This window comes from Nerophis lumbriciformis, linkage group LG36, assembly GCF_033978685.3.
Source record: "Nerophis lumbriciformis linkage group LG36, RoL_Nlum_v2.1, whole genome shotgun sequence".
Classification (NCBI taxonomy): Eukaryota; Metazoa; Chordata; class Actinopteri; order Syngnathiformes; family Syngnathidae; genus Nerophis; species Nerophis lumbriciformis.
Window position 1 is genome coordinate 21,129,455 of NC_084583.2, and position 20,839 is coordinate 21,150,293.

At 41.1% G+C, this 20,839-nt stretch overlaps 1 protein-coding gene across 5 annotated transcripts in view; it reads left to right on the top strand.

Annotated features, from left to right (window-relative positions):
* hmgxb3 (HMG box domain containing 3) overlaps positions 1 to 20,839 on the top strand; it is a 53,527-nt gene that overhangs the window by 15,186 nt on the left and 17,502 nt on the right. For 4 of the 5 annotated variants that reach the window (XM_061930653.1, XM_061930651.1, XM_061930652.2 and 1 more), the window contains 14 exons: positions 4,278 to 4,715; positions 4,808 to 4,891; positions 4,956 to 5,090; positions 7,719 to 7,939; positions 8,810 to 8,895; positions 8,977 to 9,057; positions 9,218 to 9,291; positions 9,368 to 9,463; positions 9,554 to 9,694; positions 11,505 to 11,812; positions 11,942 to 12,069; positions 20,048 to 20,179; positions 20,248 to 20,432; positions 20,505 to 20,727. In XM_061930653.1, coding sequence (XP_061786637.1) covers positions 4,278 to 4,715; positions 4,808 to 4,891; positions 4,956 to 5,090; positions 7,719 to 7,939; positions 8,810 to 8,895; positions 8,977 to 9,057; positions 9,218 to 9,291; positions 9,368 to 9,463; positions 9,554 to 9,694; positions 11,505 to 11,812; positions 11,942 to 12,069; positions 20,048 to 20,179; positions 20,248 to 20,432; positions 20,505 to 20,727 — 2,332 coding nt within the window. The remainder of the gene's footprint in view (positions 1 to 4,277; positions 4,716 to 4,807; positions 4,892 to 4,955; positions 5,091 to 7,718; positions 7,940 to 8,809; positions 8,896 to 8,976; positions 9,058 to 9,217; positions 9,292 to 9,367; positions 9,464 to 9,553; positions 9,695 to 11,504; positions 11,813 to 11,941; positions 12,070 to 20,047; positions 20,180 to 20,247; positions 20,433 to 20,504; positions 20,728 to 20,839) is intronic. The other variant, XM_072912425.1, reaches the window with a different exon arrangement.

The following is a 20,839-nucleotide window of genomic DNA, read 5'->3' on the forward strand; positions in this document are numbered from 1 at the left end:
GAAGTCTGGGCTTCCCTGCTTAGGCTGCTGCCCCCGCGACCCGACCTCGGATAAGCGGAAGAAGATGGATGGATGGATGGATGGATTAATTTGCTGTGCGCAGAGGACGCGTGAGCGGTGCGCAATTGCGCAGGCGCGCACCTTAGAGGGAACGTTGATAGGAAGTAATAAATATTAAGGTGTCTACAGTTCTTTTGGCAGTTGAGTAGTGACAGTAGTATGAACAAAGGTAATGGAACAGTATGTCTTCTTTATACTCTTGTTTTTACATTATTTACAGTCATTGAATGAAGTGTACAGTGGTAAGTAAAGTGATTCTTGTGCGTGCGGTTTTGTGCAATTGTGATAAGTGTTAATCAGCGGTGCAGTTGAGAAGTCTGATATCTTGGGGATAGAAGCTCCTCCTGAGTCTCTCCGTGTTGGCCATGAGACTCCAGTAGCGCTTGCCTGACTGCAGCAGTGAGAAGCTTGGGTGGCTAGAGTCCCTCACTATCCTCTTGGCCTTGGATCTACACCGCCTGGTGTACAGGTAAAAGCCAGTAAATTAGAATATTTTGAAAAACTTGATTTATTTCAGTAATTGCATTCAAAAGGTGTAACTTGTACATTATATTTATTCATTGCACACAGACTGATGCATTCAAATGTTTATTTCATTTAATTTTGATGATTTGAAGTGGCAACAAATGAAAATCCAAAATTCCGTGTGTCACAAAATTAGAATATTACTTAAGGCTAATACAAAAAAGGGATTTTTAGAAATGTTGGCCAACTGAAAAGTATGAAAATGAAAAATATGAGCATGTACAATACTCAATACTTGGTTGGAGCTCCTTTTGCCTCAATTACTGCGTTAATGCGGCGTGGCATGGAGTCGATGAGTTTCTGGCACTGCTCAGGTGTTATGAGAGCCCAGGTTGCTCTGATAGTGGCCTTCAACTCTTCTGCGTTTTTGGGTCTGGCATTCTGCATCTTCCTTTTCACAATACCCCACAGATTTTCTATGGGGCTAAGGTCAGGGGAGTTGGCGGGCCAATTTAGAACAGAAATACCATGGTCCGTAAACCAGGCACGGGTAGATTTTGCGCTGTGTGCAGGCGCCAAGTCCTGTTGGAACTTGAAATCTCCATCTCCATAGAGCAGGTCAGCAGCAAGAAGCATGAAGTGCTCTAAAACTTGCTGGTAGACGGCTGCGTTGACCCTGGATCTCAGGAAACAGAGTGGACCGACACCAGCAGATGACATGGCACCCCAAACCATCACTGATGGTGGAAACTTTACACTAGACTTCAGGCAACGTGGATCCTGTGCCTCTCCTGTCTTCCTCCAGACTCTGGGACCTCGATTTCCAAAGGAAATGCAAAATTTGCATGGTTGGGTGATGGTTTGGGGTGCCATGTCATCTGCTGGTGTCGGTCCACTCTGTTTCCTGAGATCCAGGGTCAACCAGCAAGTTTTAGAGCACTTCATGCTTCCTGCTGCTGACCTGCTCTATGGAGATGGAGATTTCAAGTTCCAACAGGACTTGGCGCCTGCACACAGCGCAAAATCTACCCGTGCCTGGTTTACGGACCATGGTATTTCTGTTCTAAATTGGCCCGCCAACTCCCCTGACCTTAGCCCCATAGAAAATCTGTGGGGTATTGTGAAAAGGAAGATGCAGAATGCCAGACCCAAAAACGCAGAAGAGTTGAAGGCCACTATCAGAGCAACCTGGGCTCTCATAACACCTGAGCAGTGCCAGAAACTCATCGACTCCATGCCACGCCGCATTAACGCAGTAATTGAGGCAAAAGGAGCTCCAACCAAGTATTGAGTATTGTACATGCTCATATTTTTCATTTTCATACTTTTCAGTTGGCCAACATTTCTAAAAATCCCTTTTTTGTATTAGCCTTAAGTAATATTCTAATTTTGTGACACACGGAATTTTGGATTTTCATTTGTTGCCACTTCAAATCATCAAAATTAAATGAAATAAACATTTGAATGCATCAGTCTGTGTGCAATGAATAAATATAATGTACAAGTTACACCTTTTGAATGCAATTACTGAAATAAATCAAGTTTTTCAAAATATTCTAATTTACTGGCTTTTACCTGTAGATGTTGCAGATGGTTGGGAGCACACCTCCGAAGGTGCGCTCGGCTGATCTGGCCACTCTCTGCAGTCTGTTGCGGTCGTGTGCGGTGCTATTCCCAAAGCAGAAGGTGATCTTTCCAGTCATGACACTCTGTTGGGCATGAGTAGAAGTTTCTGAGGATCTTGTGGTTTAGCTTGAACTTCCTGAGTCTCCTGAGGAAGTAGAGACGCTGTCGTGCCTTTTTCACCACGTTGTCTATGTGTGTGGTCCTATTTAAATTTGTCTTGTAGACTGTTGCGGTAAGTTTGGAATATATCCAATCGCAGCCTTAATCAGCACACGAGCGAGGGACCAGGAGTGAGTTACGAAGGACAGCCAATCACATGCTTTTCTTTGTGAGATAAGGAAGTTGAACTTCTCACCGCCCTCTTTCTCACATCATAATATGTGTTCATCTGGGAGAAGGAGAAGGGAACTGAAGTCGACTACATTTATTGGAATATAACTTGTAAAATGTAGTCGACTAAAACTGAATCAATTTAGAAAACTAACATATGACTAAAGCATACCTGCCAACTACTCCGGTTTTCCCGTAATTAGTACGGTTTTCATCAACCTATTCCGGGTTACGGTTGCAGTGATAAAAAATACATTAATTAAACAATTTTTTTTTTTTTTAAGTTTTATTCACGAAATCGCGTAACAACAATGACAATCGACACTGCTTCCCGTAACTTCCTATCGAGCCATTCCGAATGCCTTGCGCGAGGCTATTTATAGCACCGCTGCCAAGCACGAGGCACCTGTTGCCATTGTTTCCAAACGAGCGAACGATCATGGAATCAGCCGGAGAAAAATCGCAAACGAGTCTTAAACCGAAAAGAAAACTGCAGTCATTCCGTGAAGAATATTCAAAAGCCTATCCGGGAATAATTATCCGTTCCAAAAAGGGTGAAAACTACGCGAATTGCACCTTGTGCAGAGAAGATTTTTCGATCGGACACGGAGGAATTAGCGATGTAAAAGACCACGTTGGGACAAAAAAACACAAGTCTAATGCCGTTGCTAAATTTGGATTTTAGCCACAAAAAGGTAATGACACCAATGTTATCTATTGGAATTGTTTAGTACTGTTATACTGTTAAAAGTGTTTATACTATTTATGCTTTCAAGTCCAAGTTGAAGAAATCTTGTTAAATGTTGACAGCATAACTACCAAAATACAGAAGTATGTCCTTAATATTTTTGCAGTGCTATTTCTGTTGAAAAGTTCAAATGATTACATTAGAGATGTGATGTGCCACTTTTCAAGTGTCTGATGGCTTAAATTAATTTTCATTAATTTTTCATATTTTGAATTCTTTTGAAAGGCTTACAAAAAAACTACATTTGAATTGTAATTCCATGCTATTGACAGGACTATTAATTTTAATGAAGTTAGCTTACCATGTTTACAGTATGCTAATTGTGATAGAAATGTGAATTTTAGGCACAGAATATTTTTTACAATTGAACAAGGCAGTAGATTATACAAGCTTGGACAGAAAGTTAATAATGACACCAATTTTTTTTTAATGGAATTGTTTAGTACTGTTTTACCATTTGTTTACTGTAAAAAGTGTTTGTACTGTTTATACTTTCAATTAACAAATTGAAGTCTTGTGAAAGGTTGACAGGATAACTGGCATTAACTGTCAAAATAATTTCAAACTATTGAAGTTAGCTTACAGAATAAACATGTCAATCAACCCATATGATTTTTGCTGTAATATTTTTGTTCTGAAAAGTCACTGTGACTGATAGAAAAGTGATGGTTTTAGCAACATTTTAACCTGTCTGAATGCAATCAATCATTTTGCGGCCCCTGGACCCTGGCTACTAGGTTTTTCTGATTTCAAAAGTTGGCAGGTATGCTAAAGCTAAAAGGTGTTTTTTATCAAAAGACTGTGACTAAAACTAAATGAACTCTAACACTGTCATGTGGGCAGTATTTTGTTCCTTCTTTTAGTTAGCATGAAATAAAAAATTATTTTCAAAATGTTTCTTCATTTCTCAGAATCAGAATCAGAATCAGAAGAGTTTTTATTGCCATTGTTTGAGATCGGGTTCACAAACTAGGAATTTTACTTGGCGCAATAGTGCAACATAAAACATGGAATAATGTAACCATTTTCTTGACCTCCCTTTTTGAAGTTAACCCACAGCCCATCCAAAGACCTCCCGGGTTTCCGTAAAATCCGCCCGAGGGCTAGTTACTTCATCCTGGCCAAAGATCACCAGGCAGGAGGTTCTCAGGCAGAACCTTTAGATCCTCCAGCTGAGGAGGGTGTGCCCTCTTTGACGCAAGATCCCAAAAAGGCCCAAATGCTTGGCTTGGCCTGCAAGGTGGAGGTTTCTCAGAGGTCCACTGCCCTGGATAACCTTGGGAAGCACACAGAAGACACGTTAGCAGCATCCTCCTCGTCATCCATCATGTCAGTGTCCGTGGCGGCTACAGATGTTTCTTTCTCACAGAGCTCTGTTGAGGCTGACAGTGTTGGGATAAAAGGAAGTGAGATAAGAGATGCTCCTGGTGTTAACAGTGTGATGACAAGGGAGATGACACAGATGGTAGCCATCGTCCCTAATCAGGTGACATTTACATCCACCATTCATGTTTAAATTCCAGCTCAAACCTTTCAGTGTTTACCGATGAATTGAAGTCTTCCCCCACCTCATTTCAGCTTGGGCTTAACGCTGTGGGCTCTGTAATGATGGTTTCAATGGGAGCCAAAGAAGAGCCCAATGCTAGGCCTTCATACAAAATGGTAACGTTTTCACAGCAGCCACAGCAAACTGAGCATGTATAATAACATTTGCTCATTTTTTTAGCCTGTGAAGACTTACACCAGAAGAGGTCGTGGGAGGTGTCTGAATCCTAGCTGTTCATTCGTGTACGTCACCCGCCACAAGCCAACTAAATGCCCTGAATGTGGGAGCCACCTTGGCGGAAAATGGATAGCTGCAGTGAGTACTGTCAATACTAATGCAACGTTGTGACTGACACTAACCAGTAGTGTATTATTAAATCAACAAAGTATTGTTGTGATGTGCGATCAACTGCAGGGTTTCCATGGGTCATTCAAAAGTATTAATAGTCATTAAATGGATTTTGCGAAAATTAAGGCCTTAAATGGCATTAAATTCGATAGTCAAAGGCATTAAAAAAATGTAATACAATTATAGGCCTGGACCGATTAGTTAATCAATTAAGTAAATTAACTGAACAATAACTGAAAAAGAACTCAATAACTTCTAAGTCATGGATACATTGCTACGACTCTTTTTCTTTTCTTTGATTTCGCTTTCAAACTGGGTACAAGAGGTCTCACTCTGCATCGCTCCCAGCACCTGAGCACGTTTATTCAACAGTGGAATTACATGGCTGGCCTCCGTTACACAGGTTTATACAAGTGATGGACAAACCTTGTTATAGATATACATTTCTTGTCTTTTTTTTTCTCTCCTTAAATCAGTGGTTCTCAAACTTTTTTTGTCATCCCCCACTTTGGACAAGGGGGAGTTTTCAAGCCCCACCTGCCCCCATCGCCCCAACAGAGCGCTAATGCCAAGCTTTAACATTTTCAAATTTATTGAACATCAAGTTGTATACATTCAAACTCAATAACATAATATAACATTAAGTTCAATAATAAATAAAATAACTGTGCAGCTGTGGTACAACTTGCATCAAGTTAAATAATAAATAAAATAACTTCCATCAAGTTCAATAATAAATAAAACAAAAGTGTTATAACTTGCATCAAGTTCAATAATAAATCAAAAAAGTGTTATAACTTGCATCAAGTTCAATAATGAATCAAAAAGTGTTATAACTTGCATCACGTTCAATAATAAATCAAAAAGTGTTATAACTTGCATCACGTTCAATAATAAATCAAAACAAGTGTTATAACTTGCATCAAGTTCAATAATAAATCAAATAACTTGCATCAAGTTCAATAATAAATCAAAAAAAGTGTTATAACTTGCATCAAGTTCAATAATAAATAAAACAAAAGTGTTATAACTTGCATCAAGTTCAATAATAATAAAAAAAAGTGTGATAACTTGCATCAAGTTCAATAATAAATCAAATAAAAGTATTATAACTTGCATCAAGTTCAATAATAAATCAAATAACTTGCATCAAGTTCAATAATAAATCAAAAAAAGTGTTATAACTTGCATCAAGTTCAATAATAAATAAAACAAAAGTGTTATAACTTGCATCAAGTTCAATAATAAATCAAAAAAAGTGTTATAATTTGCATCAAGTTCAATAATAAATAAAACAAAAGTGTTATAACTTGCATCAAGTTCAATAATAAATCAAATAACTTGCATCAAGTTCAATAATAAATACAATAAAAGTGCCACTTTGCAATCTTTGCAAAAAAAAAAGGAGGAGCTATGCATTTGGCAAGACAGGGCAAGTGACAGCACTTTCCCCCAGGAGAGCCACCTTGCTTCACTGTGAAACAGCACGGCTGTATGATCAGCTCCCATTTCCTCACACAGTGCAGAGAACAGTCGCGCTTTCAGTGGTCGTGTTTTGATCAAATTTACCGCGCTCACAACATGTTAAAACCTCATTGAGTTCGGGGCTGAGCTGCCTTGACGCTAGTTCTTCCCGGTGAATGACACAGTGTGTGCCCGTCACATTTTTGTTTCTTTGCAGGCGCTGGCTCTGGCTCGACGACCTTTGAGGTGCGAGTCACAAATGTATATATTTGTGTAATTGTGATCCACACATTAGCCTGCTACCCATCCGCGCGAATGTTTGTTCCGCTTAGCCCCGCCCCCATTAGTTACTGTTGCTATGTCTGTCAAACTTTCGCTCGTACCGAGAAATATAAAGCCTACAGTAAAAATAAGTACCGGTAATTTCCATTTATTTATTTAGCGGATTTCACAGACAGAATCACAAAGTGATTTACAGTGTGTATAGAAAATGAAAGTATAGTAAAAAAAAAAATCTAAGAATATAATAATTTAAAAAAATTTTTTAAAGTGAAATTTCCTCCCGTTCCTCCCGCCCCACCTGTCATGTCTCTATTCCCCACCAGTGGGGCGCGCCCCACACTTTGAGAAACACTGCCTTAAATCCACCTGCGTATACCCTGTGTGGGCTCATCCAGCTTGGGGCAGGTCAGAGCCCTCATGTCTTTGAGGAAGGTCTTTTCTTCATTTCATTATGAACACCCAAACTTCAAAAGTGGCCATCAGTTCACCTTTCCTCTCAAAAGTGGAGCAAAAAATTATGATAGTTTTTTTTCTCTAATTTGTTGCTTATAACCGAACACATATTACTGTTATAGTGTTAAGAAGTCAAGTTTGCATAACAAGGGCACCTTTAAATTTTTTAACACTCCGAATGTATGAGGAGAGTCACCATGTCCAGCAGGTGGCGCTCACTCAAGGCAGATAGCAACTTTGGTATTTTTTAATTCCCATCACTGCCACCAGGGGTAGACCAGTCTTACTTGGTATGACCTGATTTCATTAAACAATGAGTCAGACTGAAGTGTTTAAAAGTGTAGTCTTTACATTTGAAGTATGTGTTGCCTAAATGTGACTCTATTTCTTCATCAGGAAAAGAAAAGCAAACCAAAACGTCACCAAGAAACCAAGTCAGCTGTGGCCCAAGCCAAGTGTGGTTCAAGCTGCCAAGTCACAGCACAGGAGAGGAATGCCGATGTCGGTAAAAGCAAACACACAAGGAACAGAAAAGAAGGCCACAAAAAGCAACGCAGCAATGCAGTTTCAGCTGATCAGACAGCAGAGGGCACCAGCAAGTCACCGGAGAAAACACAGTGAGTGCTTATAGTAAGGAGTCACTTTCCAATGCTGTATTCCAGGGGTGCCCATTACGTCGATCGCGAGCTACCGGTCGATCGCGGAGGGTGTGTCAGTCGATCGCCCACTAGGCATTGAAAAAATAGTCCTAAAAATGAGCGATCATAAATCTTCACTATGACGTCACTTTCGTCACTTGATTGACATTCACGGCACCCGAGGGTCTTGTGAGATGACGCTGGCTGCTGTGAGCTCAGTGTGAAGGAAGAAAAGACCGTCAGGGAGGCGAGACACACTTTTTATTTCAACCATACCTCCTGTAAAGCCTAAAGACTGACCACATAGTTCCTGTCTTCACAATAAAAGCGCTGCTCTATCCTGCCTGCGCTAACAAAATAAGAGTCTCAGAAAGCTGGCGTGCACAAGCTCGCAAGCCACAGAGTTTGCCGCCAATGTATTTTTTGTAAAGTGTATAAAAAGGAGTATGGAAGCTGGACAAATAAGATGCCAAAAAACAACCACTTTCATGTGGTATTGGACAGAAAGGAGGACTTTTTTTTCTCCTCCATTAAAAAATTTGGACGTTATCATCACTACTGTCTGATTCCAATCAATGCAAGTCATCAGAATCAGGTAATACACCAACTTATATTCTTGTCTTCAGGAAAGAAAGGAATCTATATGTTAAACATGCTTGTATTATCATTAAACACCTTCTAACTTGTTAACAAAAACGTCTCTTTCATAAATAAATAAATATAAATTATATATATGAATGAGGTAGATCCCTTCGACTCGGTAATTTAAAAAGTAGCTCGCCTGCTGAAAAGTGTGGGCACCCCTGCTGTATTCTATTTGATCCTATTGTATGATATGTTATTAAATAGGAACGTGAAAGAAATAACAGTCCGAAGTCAAGACAATGTGCAGAAGAAGCCTGTAAGACCCATTTTACCTGCCTTTTGTAAAACAGGTGAAAGAAATGAAACTTCAGTTGTCCTTGCATTTGAAACACATTGTTTTGTGACACTAGTGTTGCTATGTGTTCTCCCAGGTGCTGCTTTATTCCAGGTCATCACTGTTCCATCTGTGAGTGGAAAGTTTCAGACACCAAACAACAACAAATCATCCACAGGTAAATTGCATTATGCTCTATTTTTGTACTTGTCGACTTTCCGTTTCATATGATGTCATAATGGGTTTCACTTGACAACAATGAGAGGAAGTGAGGTATTGAAACAAATGGTTAAGCCAATTATGTGGTTTTGTGATGAGGCTTTTGTTCTGAACCACAGAACCACAACACAGTTTCTCTGGTCTCAAACCTGGAACCTTAAAACAACTTGGTCAGGAGGTCCCAGCCAAGCAGGTAACCTATAAGAATAATTTGAATAGATTATACCAGATGTTCCTTATCAATGAATGATTTTTTTTTTTTTACATAGGGTTCACTTGTCCCTTCAAGTCAACCTTCAGTAGCTGATAAGAAAATCAACATTGTATCAGTCTTGCCTTTTAGTCAGGTGACAGTTGACGGTTTTGTAAGTGTACCCTAGGAAAAAAAAATATATATTTACACTTGTCTATTTTTTTTTAATAATCTTTTCCCACCTTTGTCTTTCCCTGTTAAGGACCTCGGACTTTCTACAGCGAGAGGCAGGGGTCGCTGTAAGAACCCGCACTGTGACTACATATACAAAAACAGACATAAGCCGTTATTGTGCCCCAAATGTGGCTGTGACCTGACCCAGAGGAACCCCAAAGGAACCAAGGTGAGCATTTCATAAAATTTAAAGGGAGTTTTTTGCCAGTTGCATTGTGTACTTTTATTTCAGTTTTTTTCACTCAGACTAAATATAATTATTTTAAGTCGTATTTATGCTAGCAATCTTTTCCCCTTTAATAACTCAATCAATCAATCAATTAATCAATGTTTATTTATATAGCCCTAAATCACAAGTGTCTCAAAGGGCTGCACAAGCCACAACGACATCCTCGGTACAAAGCCCACATAAGGGCAAGGAAAAACTCACCCCAGTGGGACGTCGATGTGAATGACTATGAGAAATCTTGGAGAGGACCGCATATGTGGGTACCCCCCCCCCCTCTAGGGGAGACCGAAAGCAATGGATGTCGAGTGGGTCTGACATAATATTGTGAGAGTCCAGTCCATAGTGGATCCAACATAATAGTAAGAGTCCAGTCCATAGTGGGGCCAGCAGGACACCATCCCGAGTGGAGACGGGTCAGCAGCGCAGAGATGTTCCCAGCCGATGCACAGGCGAGCGGTCCACCCCGGGTCCCGACTCTGGACAGCCAGCACTTCATCCATGGCCACCGGACCTGTGCCCCCCCCCCTCCACAAGGAAAAGGGGAGCAGAGGAGAAAAGAAAAGAAACGGCAGATCAACTGGTCTAACAGGGGGGCTATTTAAAGGCTAGAGTATACAAATGAGTTTTAAGATGGGACTTAAATGCTTCTACTGAGGTAGCATTTCTAATTGTTACCGGGAGGGCATTCCATAGTACTGGAGCCCCAATAGAAAACGCTCTATAGCCCGCAGACTTTTTTTGGGCTCTGGGAATCACTAATAAGCCGGAGTTCTTTGAACGCAGATTTCTTGCCGGGACATATGGTACAATGCAATCGACAAGATAGGACGGAGCTAGACCATGCAGTATTTTATACGTAAGTAGTAAAACCTTAAAGTCACATCTTAAGTGCACAGGAAGCCAGTGCAGGTGAGCCAGTTTAGGCGTAATATGATCAAACTTTCTTGTTCTTGTCAAAAGTCTAGCAGCCGCATTTTGTACCAACTGTAATCTTTTAATGCTAGACATAAGGAGACCCGAAAATAATACGTTACAGTAGTCGAGACGAGACGTAACGAACGCATGAATAATGATCTCAGCGTCGCTAGTGGATAAAATAGAACGAATTTTAGCGATATTACGGCGATGAAAGAAGGCCGTTTTAGTAACACTCTTAATGTGTGACTCAAAGGAGAGAGTTGTTTTAGTAACACTCTTAATGTGTGACTCAAAGGAGAGAGTTGGGTGGAAGATAATACCCAGATTCTTTACTGATTCGCCTTGTGCAATTGTTTGGTTGTCAGATGTTAAGGTTGTATTTTTAAATAAATGTCGGTGTTTAGCAGGACCGATAATCAGCATTTCCGTTTTCTTGGCGTTGAGTTGCAAGAAGTTAGCGGACATCCATTGTTTAATTTCATTAAGACACGCCTCCAGCTGACTACAATCCGGCGTGTTGGTCAGCTTTAGGGGCATGTAGAGTTGGGTGTCATCAGCATAACAATGAAAGCTAACACCGTATTTGCGTATGATGTCGCCTAGCGGCAGCATGTAAATACTAAAGAGTGCAGGGCCAAGAACCGAACCCTGAGGAACTCCGCACGTTACCTTAACATAGTCCGAGGTCACATTATTATGGGAGACGCATTGCATCCTGTCAGTAAGATAAGAGTTAAACCACGACAAAGCTAAGTCTGACATACCAATACGTGTTTTGATACGCTCTAATAAAATATTATGACTCCAGTCTTTGTCACTGTGTGTTTTTCAGTCAGTGACACTGGTAGATCCATACCAGCCCCTGAGTCCTGCTCAGAAAGACCTCCAGCGCCAATCCACTTTGCAGCTGCTTCGCCATTCCCTGCAGATTCTAGAGAGTGAGGCTGAGCTCCGGGAAACGCTAACCCTCATTCAGGAGCTCAACAGTCTTCAAATTGTCTTGGTTCAACCGGGCCTGCAGGAGGAGGATGACAACGTTGAGACGGAGACCCTGGTGGAGTCCGGCTGGCCTCAGTTCTATGAATCGTCAGCCACACAGTGCGGCCTGTGCAACAACACTCTTTACAAAGGAGCCCAGAAGTACGAAAGGGAACTTTAATGACAAAGTTCTCCATTTCCTCTTCTGTTTTTACTACTGTACATTATTATTGCATTGTTGTGTTGACGTGTGGTTCCTTAACAACGTGTGTGTGCGTGTGTGTAACCAAGCACTATAGCAGGACAGGAGGACTGCTGGCTACTTACTGAGACGCTGATCCAGACAGCATCTCTGCAGCTCAAAGTGTGTCTCAATTCTCAGTGTCTGGCTCTGCACAGCTTCACCGACCTGAATCCAGGTAAAGGTCTCTCACCTGCCTGCCGGCCTCTTTCTTTTGTGTAGGAATGAAGAAAACTTAAGGTTTTCATTATGCTACAGTGTAATGACTATTGGTGCGTTCCATTTATCTCGGAAGTTGGAAGTCGGAGCTGGGAACGACCTCACAGCCGAGTTGTGAGGACTGAAATCAAGATGGCCACATCCACAACAGCTATTCTGTCTTTAAACAATTTAAGGAGAAACATGCACTCTTTCTGCAACCTTCAAACACGGTGGATGAAGAGGAAACACAGACACTATTGCTAACAATGGAGAACGTATAAATCACATATAAATAAATGTAGTTTACGCTGCAGTAACGTTAGCAACTTACCACATATAAGCCTTCAACAATATGTAGCTGATTTAGTGCAACAAAAACTAATCAGAACTGTTAATAATGGATATTAAAGAAGTGTATATCAATGTTTACATCTAGAGCAGCCATCTTTGAAACCAACTCGGGAGTGGTGAGAATGCTCCAACTTTCTGTTTCGGAAATCCAACCTCGAGGGGCGTTCCAGTTGAAATTCCGACTAAAAACTTGGAAATTCCGACCGAAAATGTAACTTACCACATACCGTATTTTTCGGACTATAAGTCGCAGTTTTTTTTCATAGTTTGGCCGGGGGTGCGACTTATACTCAGGAGCGACTTATGTGTGAAATGATTAACACAATATAATATTATTGATCTCATTCACGTAAGAGACTAGACGTATAAGATTTCATGGGCTTTAGCGATTAGGAGTGACAGATTGTTTGGTAAACGTATAGCATGTTCTATATGTTATAGTTATTTGAATGACTCTTACCATAATATGTTACGTTAACATACCAGTTGGTTATTTATGCCTCATATAACGTACACTTATTCAGCCTGTTGTTCACTATTCTTCATTTATTTTAAATTGCCTTTCAAATGTCTATTCTTGCTGTTGGCTTTTATCAAATAAATTTCCCTCGAAAATGCGACTTATACTCCAGTGCGACTTATACCGTATTTTCCGCACTATAAGCCGCCCCGGGTTATTAGCCGCACCTTCAATGAATGGCATATTTCAAAATTTTGTTCACCTATAAGCCGCCCCGGGTTATAAGCCGCACCTACGTTGCGCTAAAGGGAATGTCAAAAAAAACAGTCAGATAGGTCAGTCAAACTTTAATAATATATTACAAACCAGCGTTTTAACAACTCTGTTCACCCCCAAAATGTAATGTGCAAATGTGCAATCACAAAAATAGTAACACTCAAAATAGTGCAGAGCAATAGCAACAATAACAACTCAACGTTGCTCGAACGTTAATGTCACACAACACACAAAATAAACATTTAAAGCTCACTTTCTGAAGTTATTCCTGATCCATAAATCCCTCGAATTCTTCTTCGGTGTCTGAATTAAAAAGTTGGGCGAATACGGCATCCAAAATGGCCGGCTCCGTCTCGTCGAAGTCATCAGAGTAAGTGTCGCTGTTGTTGTCCAGCAGTTCCATGAATCCTGCCTTCCGGAAAGCTCGGACCACAGTTGAGACCGATATATCCGCTCAGGCATTTACAATCCACTGGCAGATGTTGGCGTATGTCGTCCGGCGCTGTCTCCCTGTCTTAGTGGCGCAGGTCATCTTGTTGCTTCCTCCACCTACGCACCATTGATTCATTTATGTTCAATTCTCTTGCTGCTGCTCTATTTCCGTGTTCTACTGCGTGACTTATTGCTTTGAGTTTGAATTCTGCGTTGTACGCGTGTCTCTTAATAGGAGCCATTTTGTGGTCTTTACTGATGTAAACACACAAATGAAATGAAACGTAATATCCGCGCGCTTCTTCTTCTACGGGGGCGGGTGGTTGCTTACAGTAGAAGAAGAAGCGCTTCCTCTTCTATGGGGGCGGGTGCTTACCTTGGCGGTTGCTTACCGTAGAAGAAGAAGCGCTTCCTCTTCTACGGGGAAAAAAGATGGCGGCTGTTTACCGTAGTTGCGAGACCTAAACTTTATTAAAATGAATATTAATATTAATCCATATATAAGGTGCACCGGGTTATAAGCCGCACTGTCAGCTTTTGAGAAAATTTGTGGTTTTTAGGTGCGGCTTATAGTGCGGAAAATACGGTATATGTTTTTTTTTCCTTCTTTATTATGCATTTCCGGCCGTGCGACTTATACTCCGGAGTGACTTATACTCGGAAAAATACGGTACCCCCCCTTCTTGAATAGATCAAGAAGGGTGGGCATGCGGACTTGCTATTCTCTGCCAAAACAATAACACTGTGTTTTCTTGAGAGGGAACAGCCACAGCACTCATTGACTATCTTCCAGCGTTGTGATAGCAAACAATAATGACTGAAGCACCATCCAGATTGTTGTTGGACCAGGAACTAATTGATGTGGAACATCAGTCACTTTTTTGTTAATGTTGCACTAAAACTAATCATATTTATTAGTCACTCACCAACATTTTGGCCACTGAAAAAGGCGCAAAAATTGTATTTTTCGGCTTTTGGCCAAAATATTTTTATTGCCGAAATGGCACAGTCAAAACCGGATGATGTAAGCCAAAGTAGCCGCTTGTATGGAATGGAGTCAACATGTCTGCGATGTAGACATCATTGAAAATATCCGAGATAGACCGGTGGACAGTGATTGGCAAAACGTGCAATGGGGAAATATCAAGACGGCAACGGCGGCTGCTGGTCTTCCAAAGAGGAGAAGCTCTAGCTGGGGCAGCTGCGCGTGGCTAGTGTGACTGCATGTGAGAGTGCTTTAGTGGAGGTTCGCAGCAGCACTCGCTGTTTGTCAGGGACACTGCAGAGCGACAGGAGTCGAGAGTCGTCAAACATAAGGACAGTCTCCAATGACCGCAGAAAAAGATGCTAGATTTGTCGCCAGTCGTTTTTAATACAGAAAAATGCACTAAAAGGTTTAGAAAAGCCTCCAGATCAACTCGTAACAACGGAATTTCCGAATGAAACTTTAAAAATGCTCCCTCTTTGGTATATGTTTAAAAATAGCCGATTCACTCATTTCGCTGTCATTAAATAAAGGAAATCAGCCTCAGACAGATCGTCCTATCATGCTAAAGCCCAGCATCTTCTAATAGACTGCCAGAGACGCTGAGAGTACGATGGGCGGTATAAGTCAAGCATTTATGCAATGACTGTCTCGTTTTGATGCAGTGAGCCTTTAATGCACTGTGTAATGAACGAGAAGAGAGTCGTGTCCTTAACCTGTGAAAAGTAGCTGATTCTAATTCTAGCAAGGGCTGGGCGATATGGCCTTTTATTAATATCTCGATATTTTTATGCCACGTCACGATACACGATATATATCTCGATAGTTTGCCTTAGCCTTGAATGAACACTTGATGCATATAATCACAGCAGTATGATGATTCTATGTGTCTACATTAAAACATTCTTCTTCATACTGCATTAATATATGCTACTTTTAAACTTTCATGCAGAGAGGGAAATCACGACTAAGTCAATTGATCAAAAGTGTATTCATTAAACAGTTATTAAGCAGTGGCACAAACATTCATGTCATTTCCAAAACAGAAAGTGCAAGATTGTTAGACATTTTAAAACAAGCTATAAGTGCACTTTTGTGCATGATGTCACTAAGATGACATATCAAAACACTAAATTAAAGCATACTTGCCAACCTTGAGACCTCCGATTTCGGGAGGTGGGGGGAGGGGGGTGGGGGTGGGCGTGGTCGGGGTGGGACGGGGGCGTGGCTAAAAGGGGAGGAGTATATTTACAGCTAGAATTCACCAAGTCAAGTATTTCATATATATATATATATATATATATATATATATGTATATATATATATGTATATATTCAGTGAATTCTAGCTATATATATATATATATATTTATTTTATTATATATATATATATATATATATTCATTTATTTACACATATACACACACATAACACTCATCTACTCATTGTTGAGTTAAGGGTTGAATTGTCCATCCTTGTTCTATTCTCTGTCACTATTTTTCTAACCATGCTGAACACCCTCTCTGATGGTGCATTGCTGTGTGGCACGCACAAAAGTGCTTTCATCAAATGCACTAGATGGCAGTATTGTCCTGTTTAAGAGTGTCACAACATTGCTGTTTACGGCAGACGAACTGCTTTACGGTATACAAAAAAGTGACTGCTGGTGTTGTGTGTTGTTGCCACGCTGGGAGGACGTTAATGAAACTGCCTAACAATAAACCCACATAAGAAACCAAGAACTCGCCCTCCATCATTCTATAGTTATAACGTGATTGGGCAGGTACGCTTTTTTATATTGTGGAGGACCTTTAGTCCGCCTGAATTTCGGGAGATTTTCGGGAAAAAATTTGTCCCGGGAGGTTTTCGGGAGAGGCGCTGAATTTCGGGAGTCTCCCGGAAAATCCGGGAGGGTTGGCAAGTATGAATTAAAGTGCACTTTTTGTACAGAACGCCACTACAATAGTTAAAAACAGATAAAGTGCACTTTTGTGCATGATGTCACACAAGATATTTCAATAACTGTCAAATAAAAATGAGCTGCATAATAAGAAATCAAATAGTGGTGTGGTAGGTTCCTGCGGACGTTATCTCCTTCTGTTGTTGATTTTTTTTTTTTTTTATATGGTTTTGATCTGGAAATAGTTGCTTGGGCATTTTGTTGGTGTGGCATCGGCCGGAGATGTTGAAATGTTGACATGCGGAGTTTCAAGCACTCCTCATTCTCGAGCGGGTGACTTTTCAAATGATGCTACATTAGGCGTGGCGAAGTTGGTAGAGTGGCCGTGCCAGCAATCGGAGGGTTGCTGGTTACTGGGGTTCAATCCCCACCTTCTACCAGCCTAGTCACGTCCGTTGTGCCCTTGGGCAAGACACTTCACCCCTTGCTCCTGATGGCTGCTGGTTAGCGCCTTGCATGGCAGCTCCCGCCATCATTGTGTGAATGTGTGTGTGAATGGGTGAATGTGGAAGTAGTGTCAAAGCGCTTTGAGTACCTTGAAGGTAGAAAAGCGCTATACAAGTATAACCCATTTATCATTTATTTATTTACTGCTGCTACTTTTTGTAGCAACGCTTTTGCCGCATACTTGTTCAACATATTCCCGCTTGAAGCCAAACCACCGCCAGACGATGGACCCCGTGCTGTTTTTCTTGGGAATTAATTCTTCTTCTTTCATTTGTTACCAGATTCGCACCTTCTCTCTCGCGTATTACCACTCGCACCTCTCCGCTAGCGCAACAGCTAATGTTACCATGCCGCTACCTGTCTGCTCCACGAGGGCGTATGACGTTGCCCGCGTGACAGTATGTGACGTATGTAAGAAGGTGCGCTTGTTTTCTGTGAGAAGCAGAGACAAGAAAGAGTGAGAAACGCCTGCAGTGTAATGCCCGCAGCTAATAACAACTGCGTGAGGACATATACTCCAATATCACCATATAGTCATTTTCTATATCGCACAGAGACAAACCCGCGATATATCTCGTATATTCGATATATCGCCCAGCCCTAATTCTAGCCAAAAGTCAATACAATGTACACACAGAAGGACATTTTTGGCCTTCTTTTTTGGACCTTTTAGAGGAAGCTGAGCTTGACTTAAAGTCTAAAAGCAATCACTGCAATGTTGTTTTCCACGTCAGGTTTTATCACCTAAAATCCAAACATTTCGATCGCCATTTTAATTATGTGAATAACACCGTACAGAAAAAGAAATTACCCCAGAGCGTGTTGACTCCGTCTCCGGCGTCATTTAGTATTTGGTATGTACATTGTTATTTTCATTTGGAATACCAGAGGTAAAAATATATTTTCATAATTTTGTGATTGTTTTTATTCTTCGAAGGATAAATATTAATTTGTGCATTTGCGATGCTTTTATTTTATTGAAGTTTTAGCACACAGTCTTAGCCATAAATGCAATGGTGATAATAATTGGATTAACAATTTTAGTAGGTTGTTTGGTTTTTGTTTCCTCATTTTTGGTTTTCGATTTCATCCAAGAATTCTCATTTTGGTCCATACCTAATATTTATATTGTAACGACATGGCAGTTATGTGTAGTGTTGGTTTTCAAGATGTCTGTTGCATCATTAAAAAAATAGGTTTGAACCCAAATCCGTTGCAACACGAGACAGCGTCTCGAACAACTGTGCCACCCACACCAAATCACATTTACACACAGCAGTTACCAGACCAGTTGTAGAACAACTGTTCAACTGTGTAAATGACAAAAACATGTTCTTTTTGTATTGCACCATTCACAGAGTCTTCTAACGCTGCTCAAGCAGTCATTGTTTTATTAATTTGCAAATGCTTTGTGTCGCTGATATGCACATTAGTCAGTCTGAGGAGTAATTTATTTTCAACCTTTCAAGTGTCGCCAGAGTATCAACAGCATGCAGAAACATGCGCACACCAGCCATGAGGTTTGCGTGATGCACCGCGCATTTCTACGTTCATTTCACTCTTGATGCATCTGAACTTTGCTGGGCAAAAGAACAACGCCGCATTTTTGTGTGCACACACCCTTCAGAAATGATGCTCCTGGTCTGCCAGAGAATAACAAGATATAGCAGGAGGGATCAGTGTTGTCAACATAGCAGTTCGTTGCTGATCTAGTGACGCACGCAGACAATATAATCATAATGGGGGACTTTAATATCCATATGAATACCCCATCGGACCCTCAGTGCGTGGAGCTCCAGACTATAATTGATAGCTGTGGTCTTACACAAATAATAAATGAACCTACGCATCGCAACGGTAATACGATAGATCTAGTGCTGGTCAGGGGTGTCACCACCTCCAAAGTTATGGTACTCCCGTATACTAAAGTAATGTCCGATCATTACCTTATAAAATTCGAAGTTCTGACTCATTGTCAACAAACTAATAATAATAATAACTGCTATAGCAGCAGCAACATTAATGCTGCCACAACGATGACTCTTGCTGGCCTACTGCCTTCGGTAATGGCACCATTCCCAAATTATGTCGGCTCTATTGATAACCTAACTAACAACTTTGACAATGCCCTGCGCAAAACCATTGATAGTATAGCACCGCTAAAACAAAAAAGGGCCCCTAAAAGGCGCACCCCATGGTTTACAGAAGAAACCAGAGCTCATAAATTATCATGTAGAAAGTTGGAACGCAAATGGTGCGCGACCAAGCTTGAGGTTTTCCATCAAGCATGGAGTGATAGTTTAATATCGTATAAACGCATGCTTACCTTAGCTAAAGCTAAATATTACTCAAATCTCATCCGCCTCGACAAAAATGACCCTAAATTTTTGTTTAGTACAGTAGCATCGCTAACCCAACAAGGGACTCCTCCCAATAGCTCCACCCACTCGGCAGATGACTTTATGAATTTCTTTAATAAGAAAATTGAACTAATTAGAAAGGAGATTAAAGACAACGCATCCCAGCTACAACTGGGTTCTATTAACACAGATACAACTGTATCTACGACGGATACTGCAATACAAAATGTGGGCTTTGTACCGAGGATGTCGTTGTGGCTTGTGCAGCCCTTTGAGACACTTGTGATTTAGGGCTATATAAATAAACATTGATTGATTGATTGATTGATAGTTTTCCATATTCTTTGGTACCAAGTTCCCACGTGGTACTAGCCCAAGCCTTTGACGAGCGAGAGTTAACACACATGCATCTGCTTGAAACACGTGTCTTGTTGTCTCAGATAGTCACTTCATCTATTATTCCCACCCGGTATGCTGGGCCTCTTTTCCTTGAAGTTCGCATTGGTCACACCTATTGCTGCTGTTTGACAATTGATTTTAGTTCACAGAATGCTCATAAGGTGCTTATTGTATTCAGGGACTGTAAACAGTGTCCTGACTAACTATGCCCTCATTTAGCACTCATTTTATTAAGAGCTGTGGAAGATGTTGAATGCTGTATGACTTTTATTACTTTTCTTGGCAGGTTTATTCAACATTGGAAACAAACTGCTGGTTAGCATTGATCTGCTGCTGAAGATCAGAGACAAAATCAGAACAGGACTGCCACCCTCTCAGGTTGCCATGACTGTATTGGACCATGTCCCCAATCACCCTGGTGACAAAACAGCCATTGCAGAATCATTTTATTTGTCAGCACTATTTTAATCCTTGTGTTTGCATCAGTCCACACATTGAGTCCTGAGGTGGCGTCCCAAATCCAAGAGCTTCTTCTGGTGGGCTACTGGGCCTTCGAGAGCCTGACAGTGCGAGATTACAACGACATGATCTGCGGCATTTGTGGCGTCGCTCCCAAGTTGGAGATTGCCAAGCGCCGCACACACAATGTGCTGGAGCTGAAGAATGTGGAGGTGACGTCATAAAGAACAACTGCAGGAGTAGTTGAATATTTCTATATTATTGACCTCAGTGTGTTTCTGTAGTTCACCTGGCCCCAGTTTTCAGTGTTAGACGAGGTGCACGTGGACGACTTCTGGCTGACCATGGAGAGCGAGGCCATCGAGCAGGCAGCTTTCCCCGCTGAATTTCCCATCACGCGGATGGACGCTTCCATTATCGCCCCCTTCATCCCCCCACTGATGAGGAGCTCCTCTGTCATCAACACAGAGAAGGACAAGGACCTGACACAAACACCGCAGCCTTCAGGTACATTTTAAAGCTGGCTAAAAATGGGGGGGGAGGAATACAAGTGGAACACCAACCAGCATGTCAGTTGCTTTAAAATAACAGATTTAAAAAACGAATTTACATTTGTCAC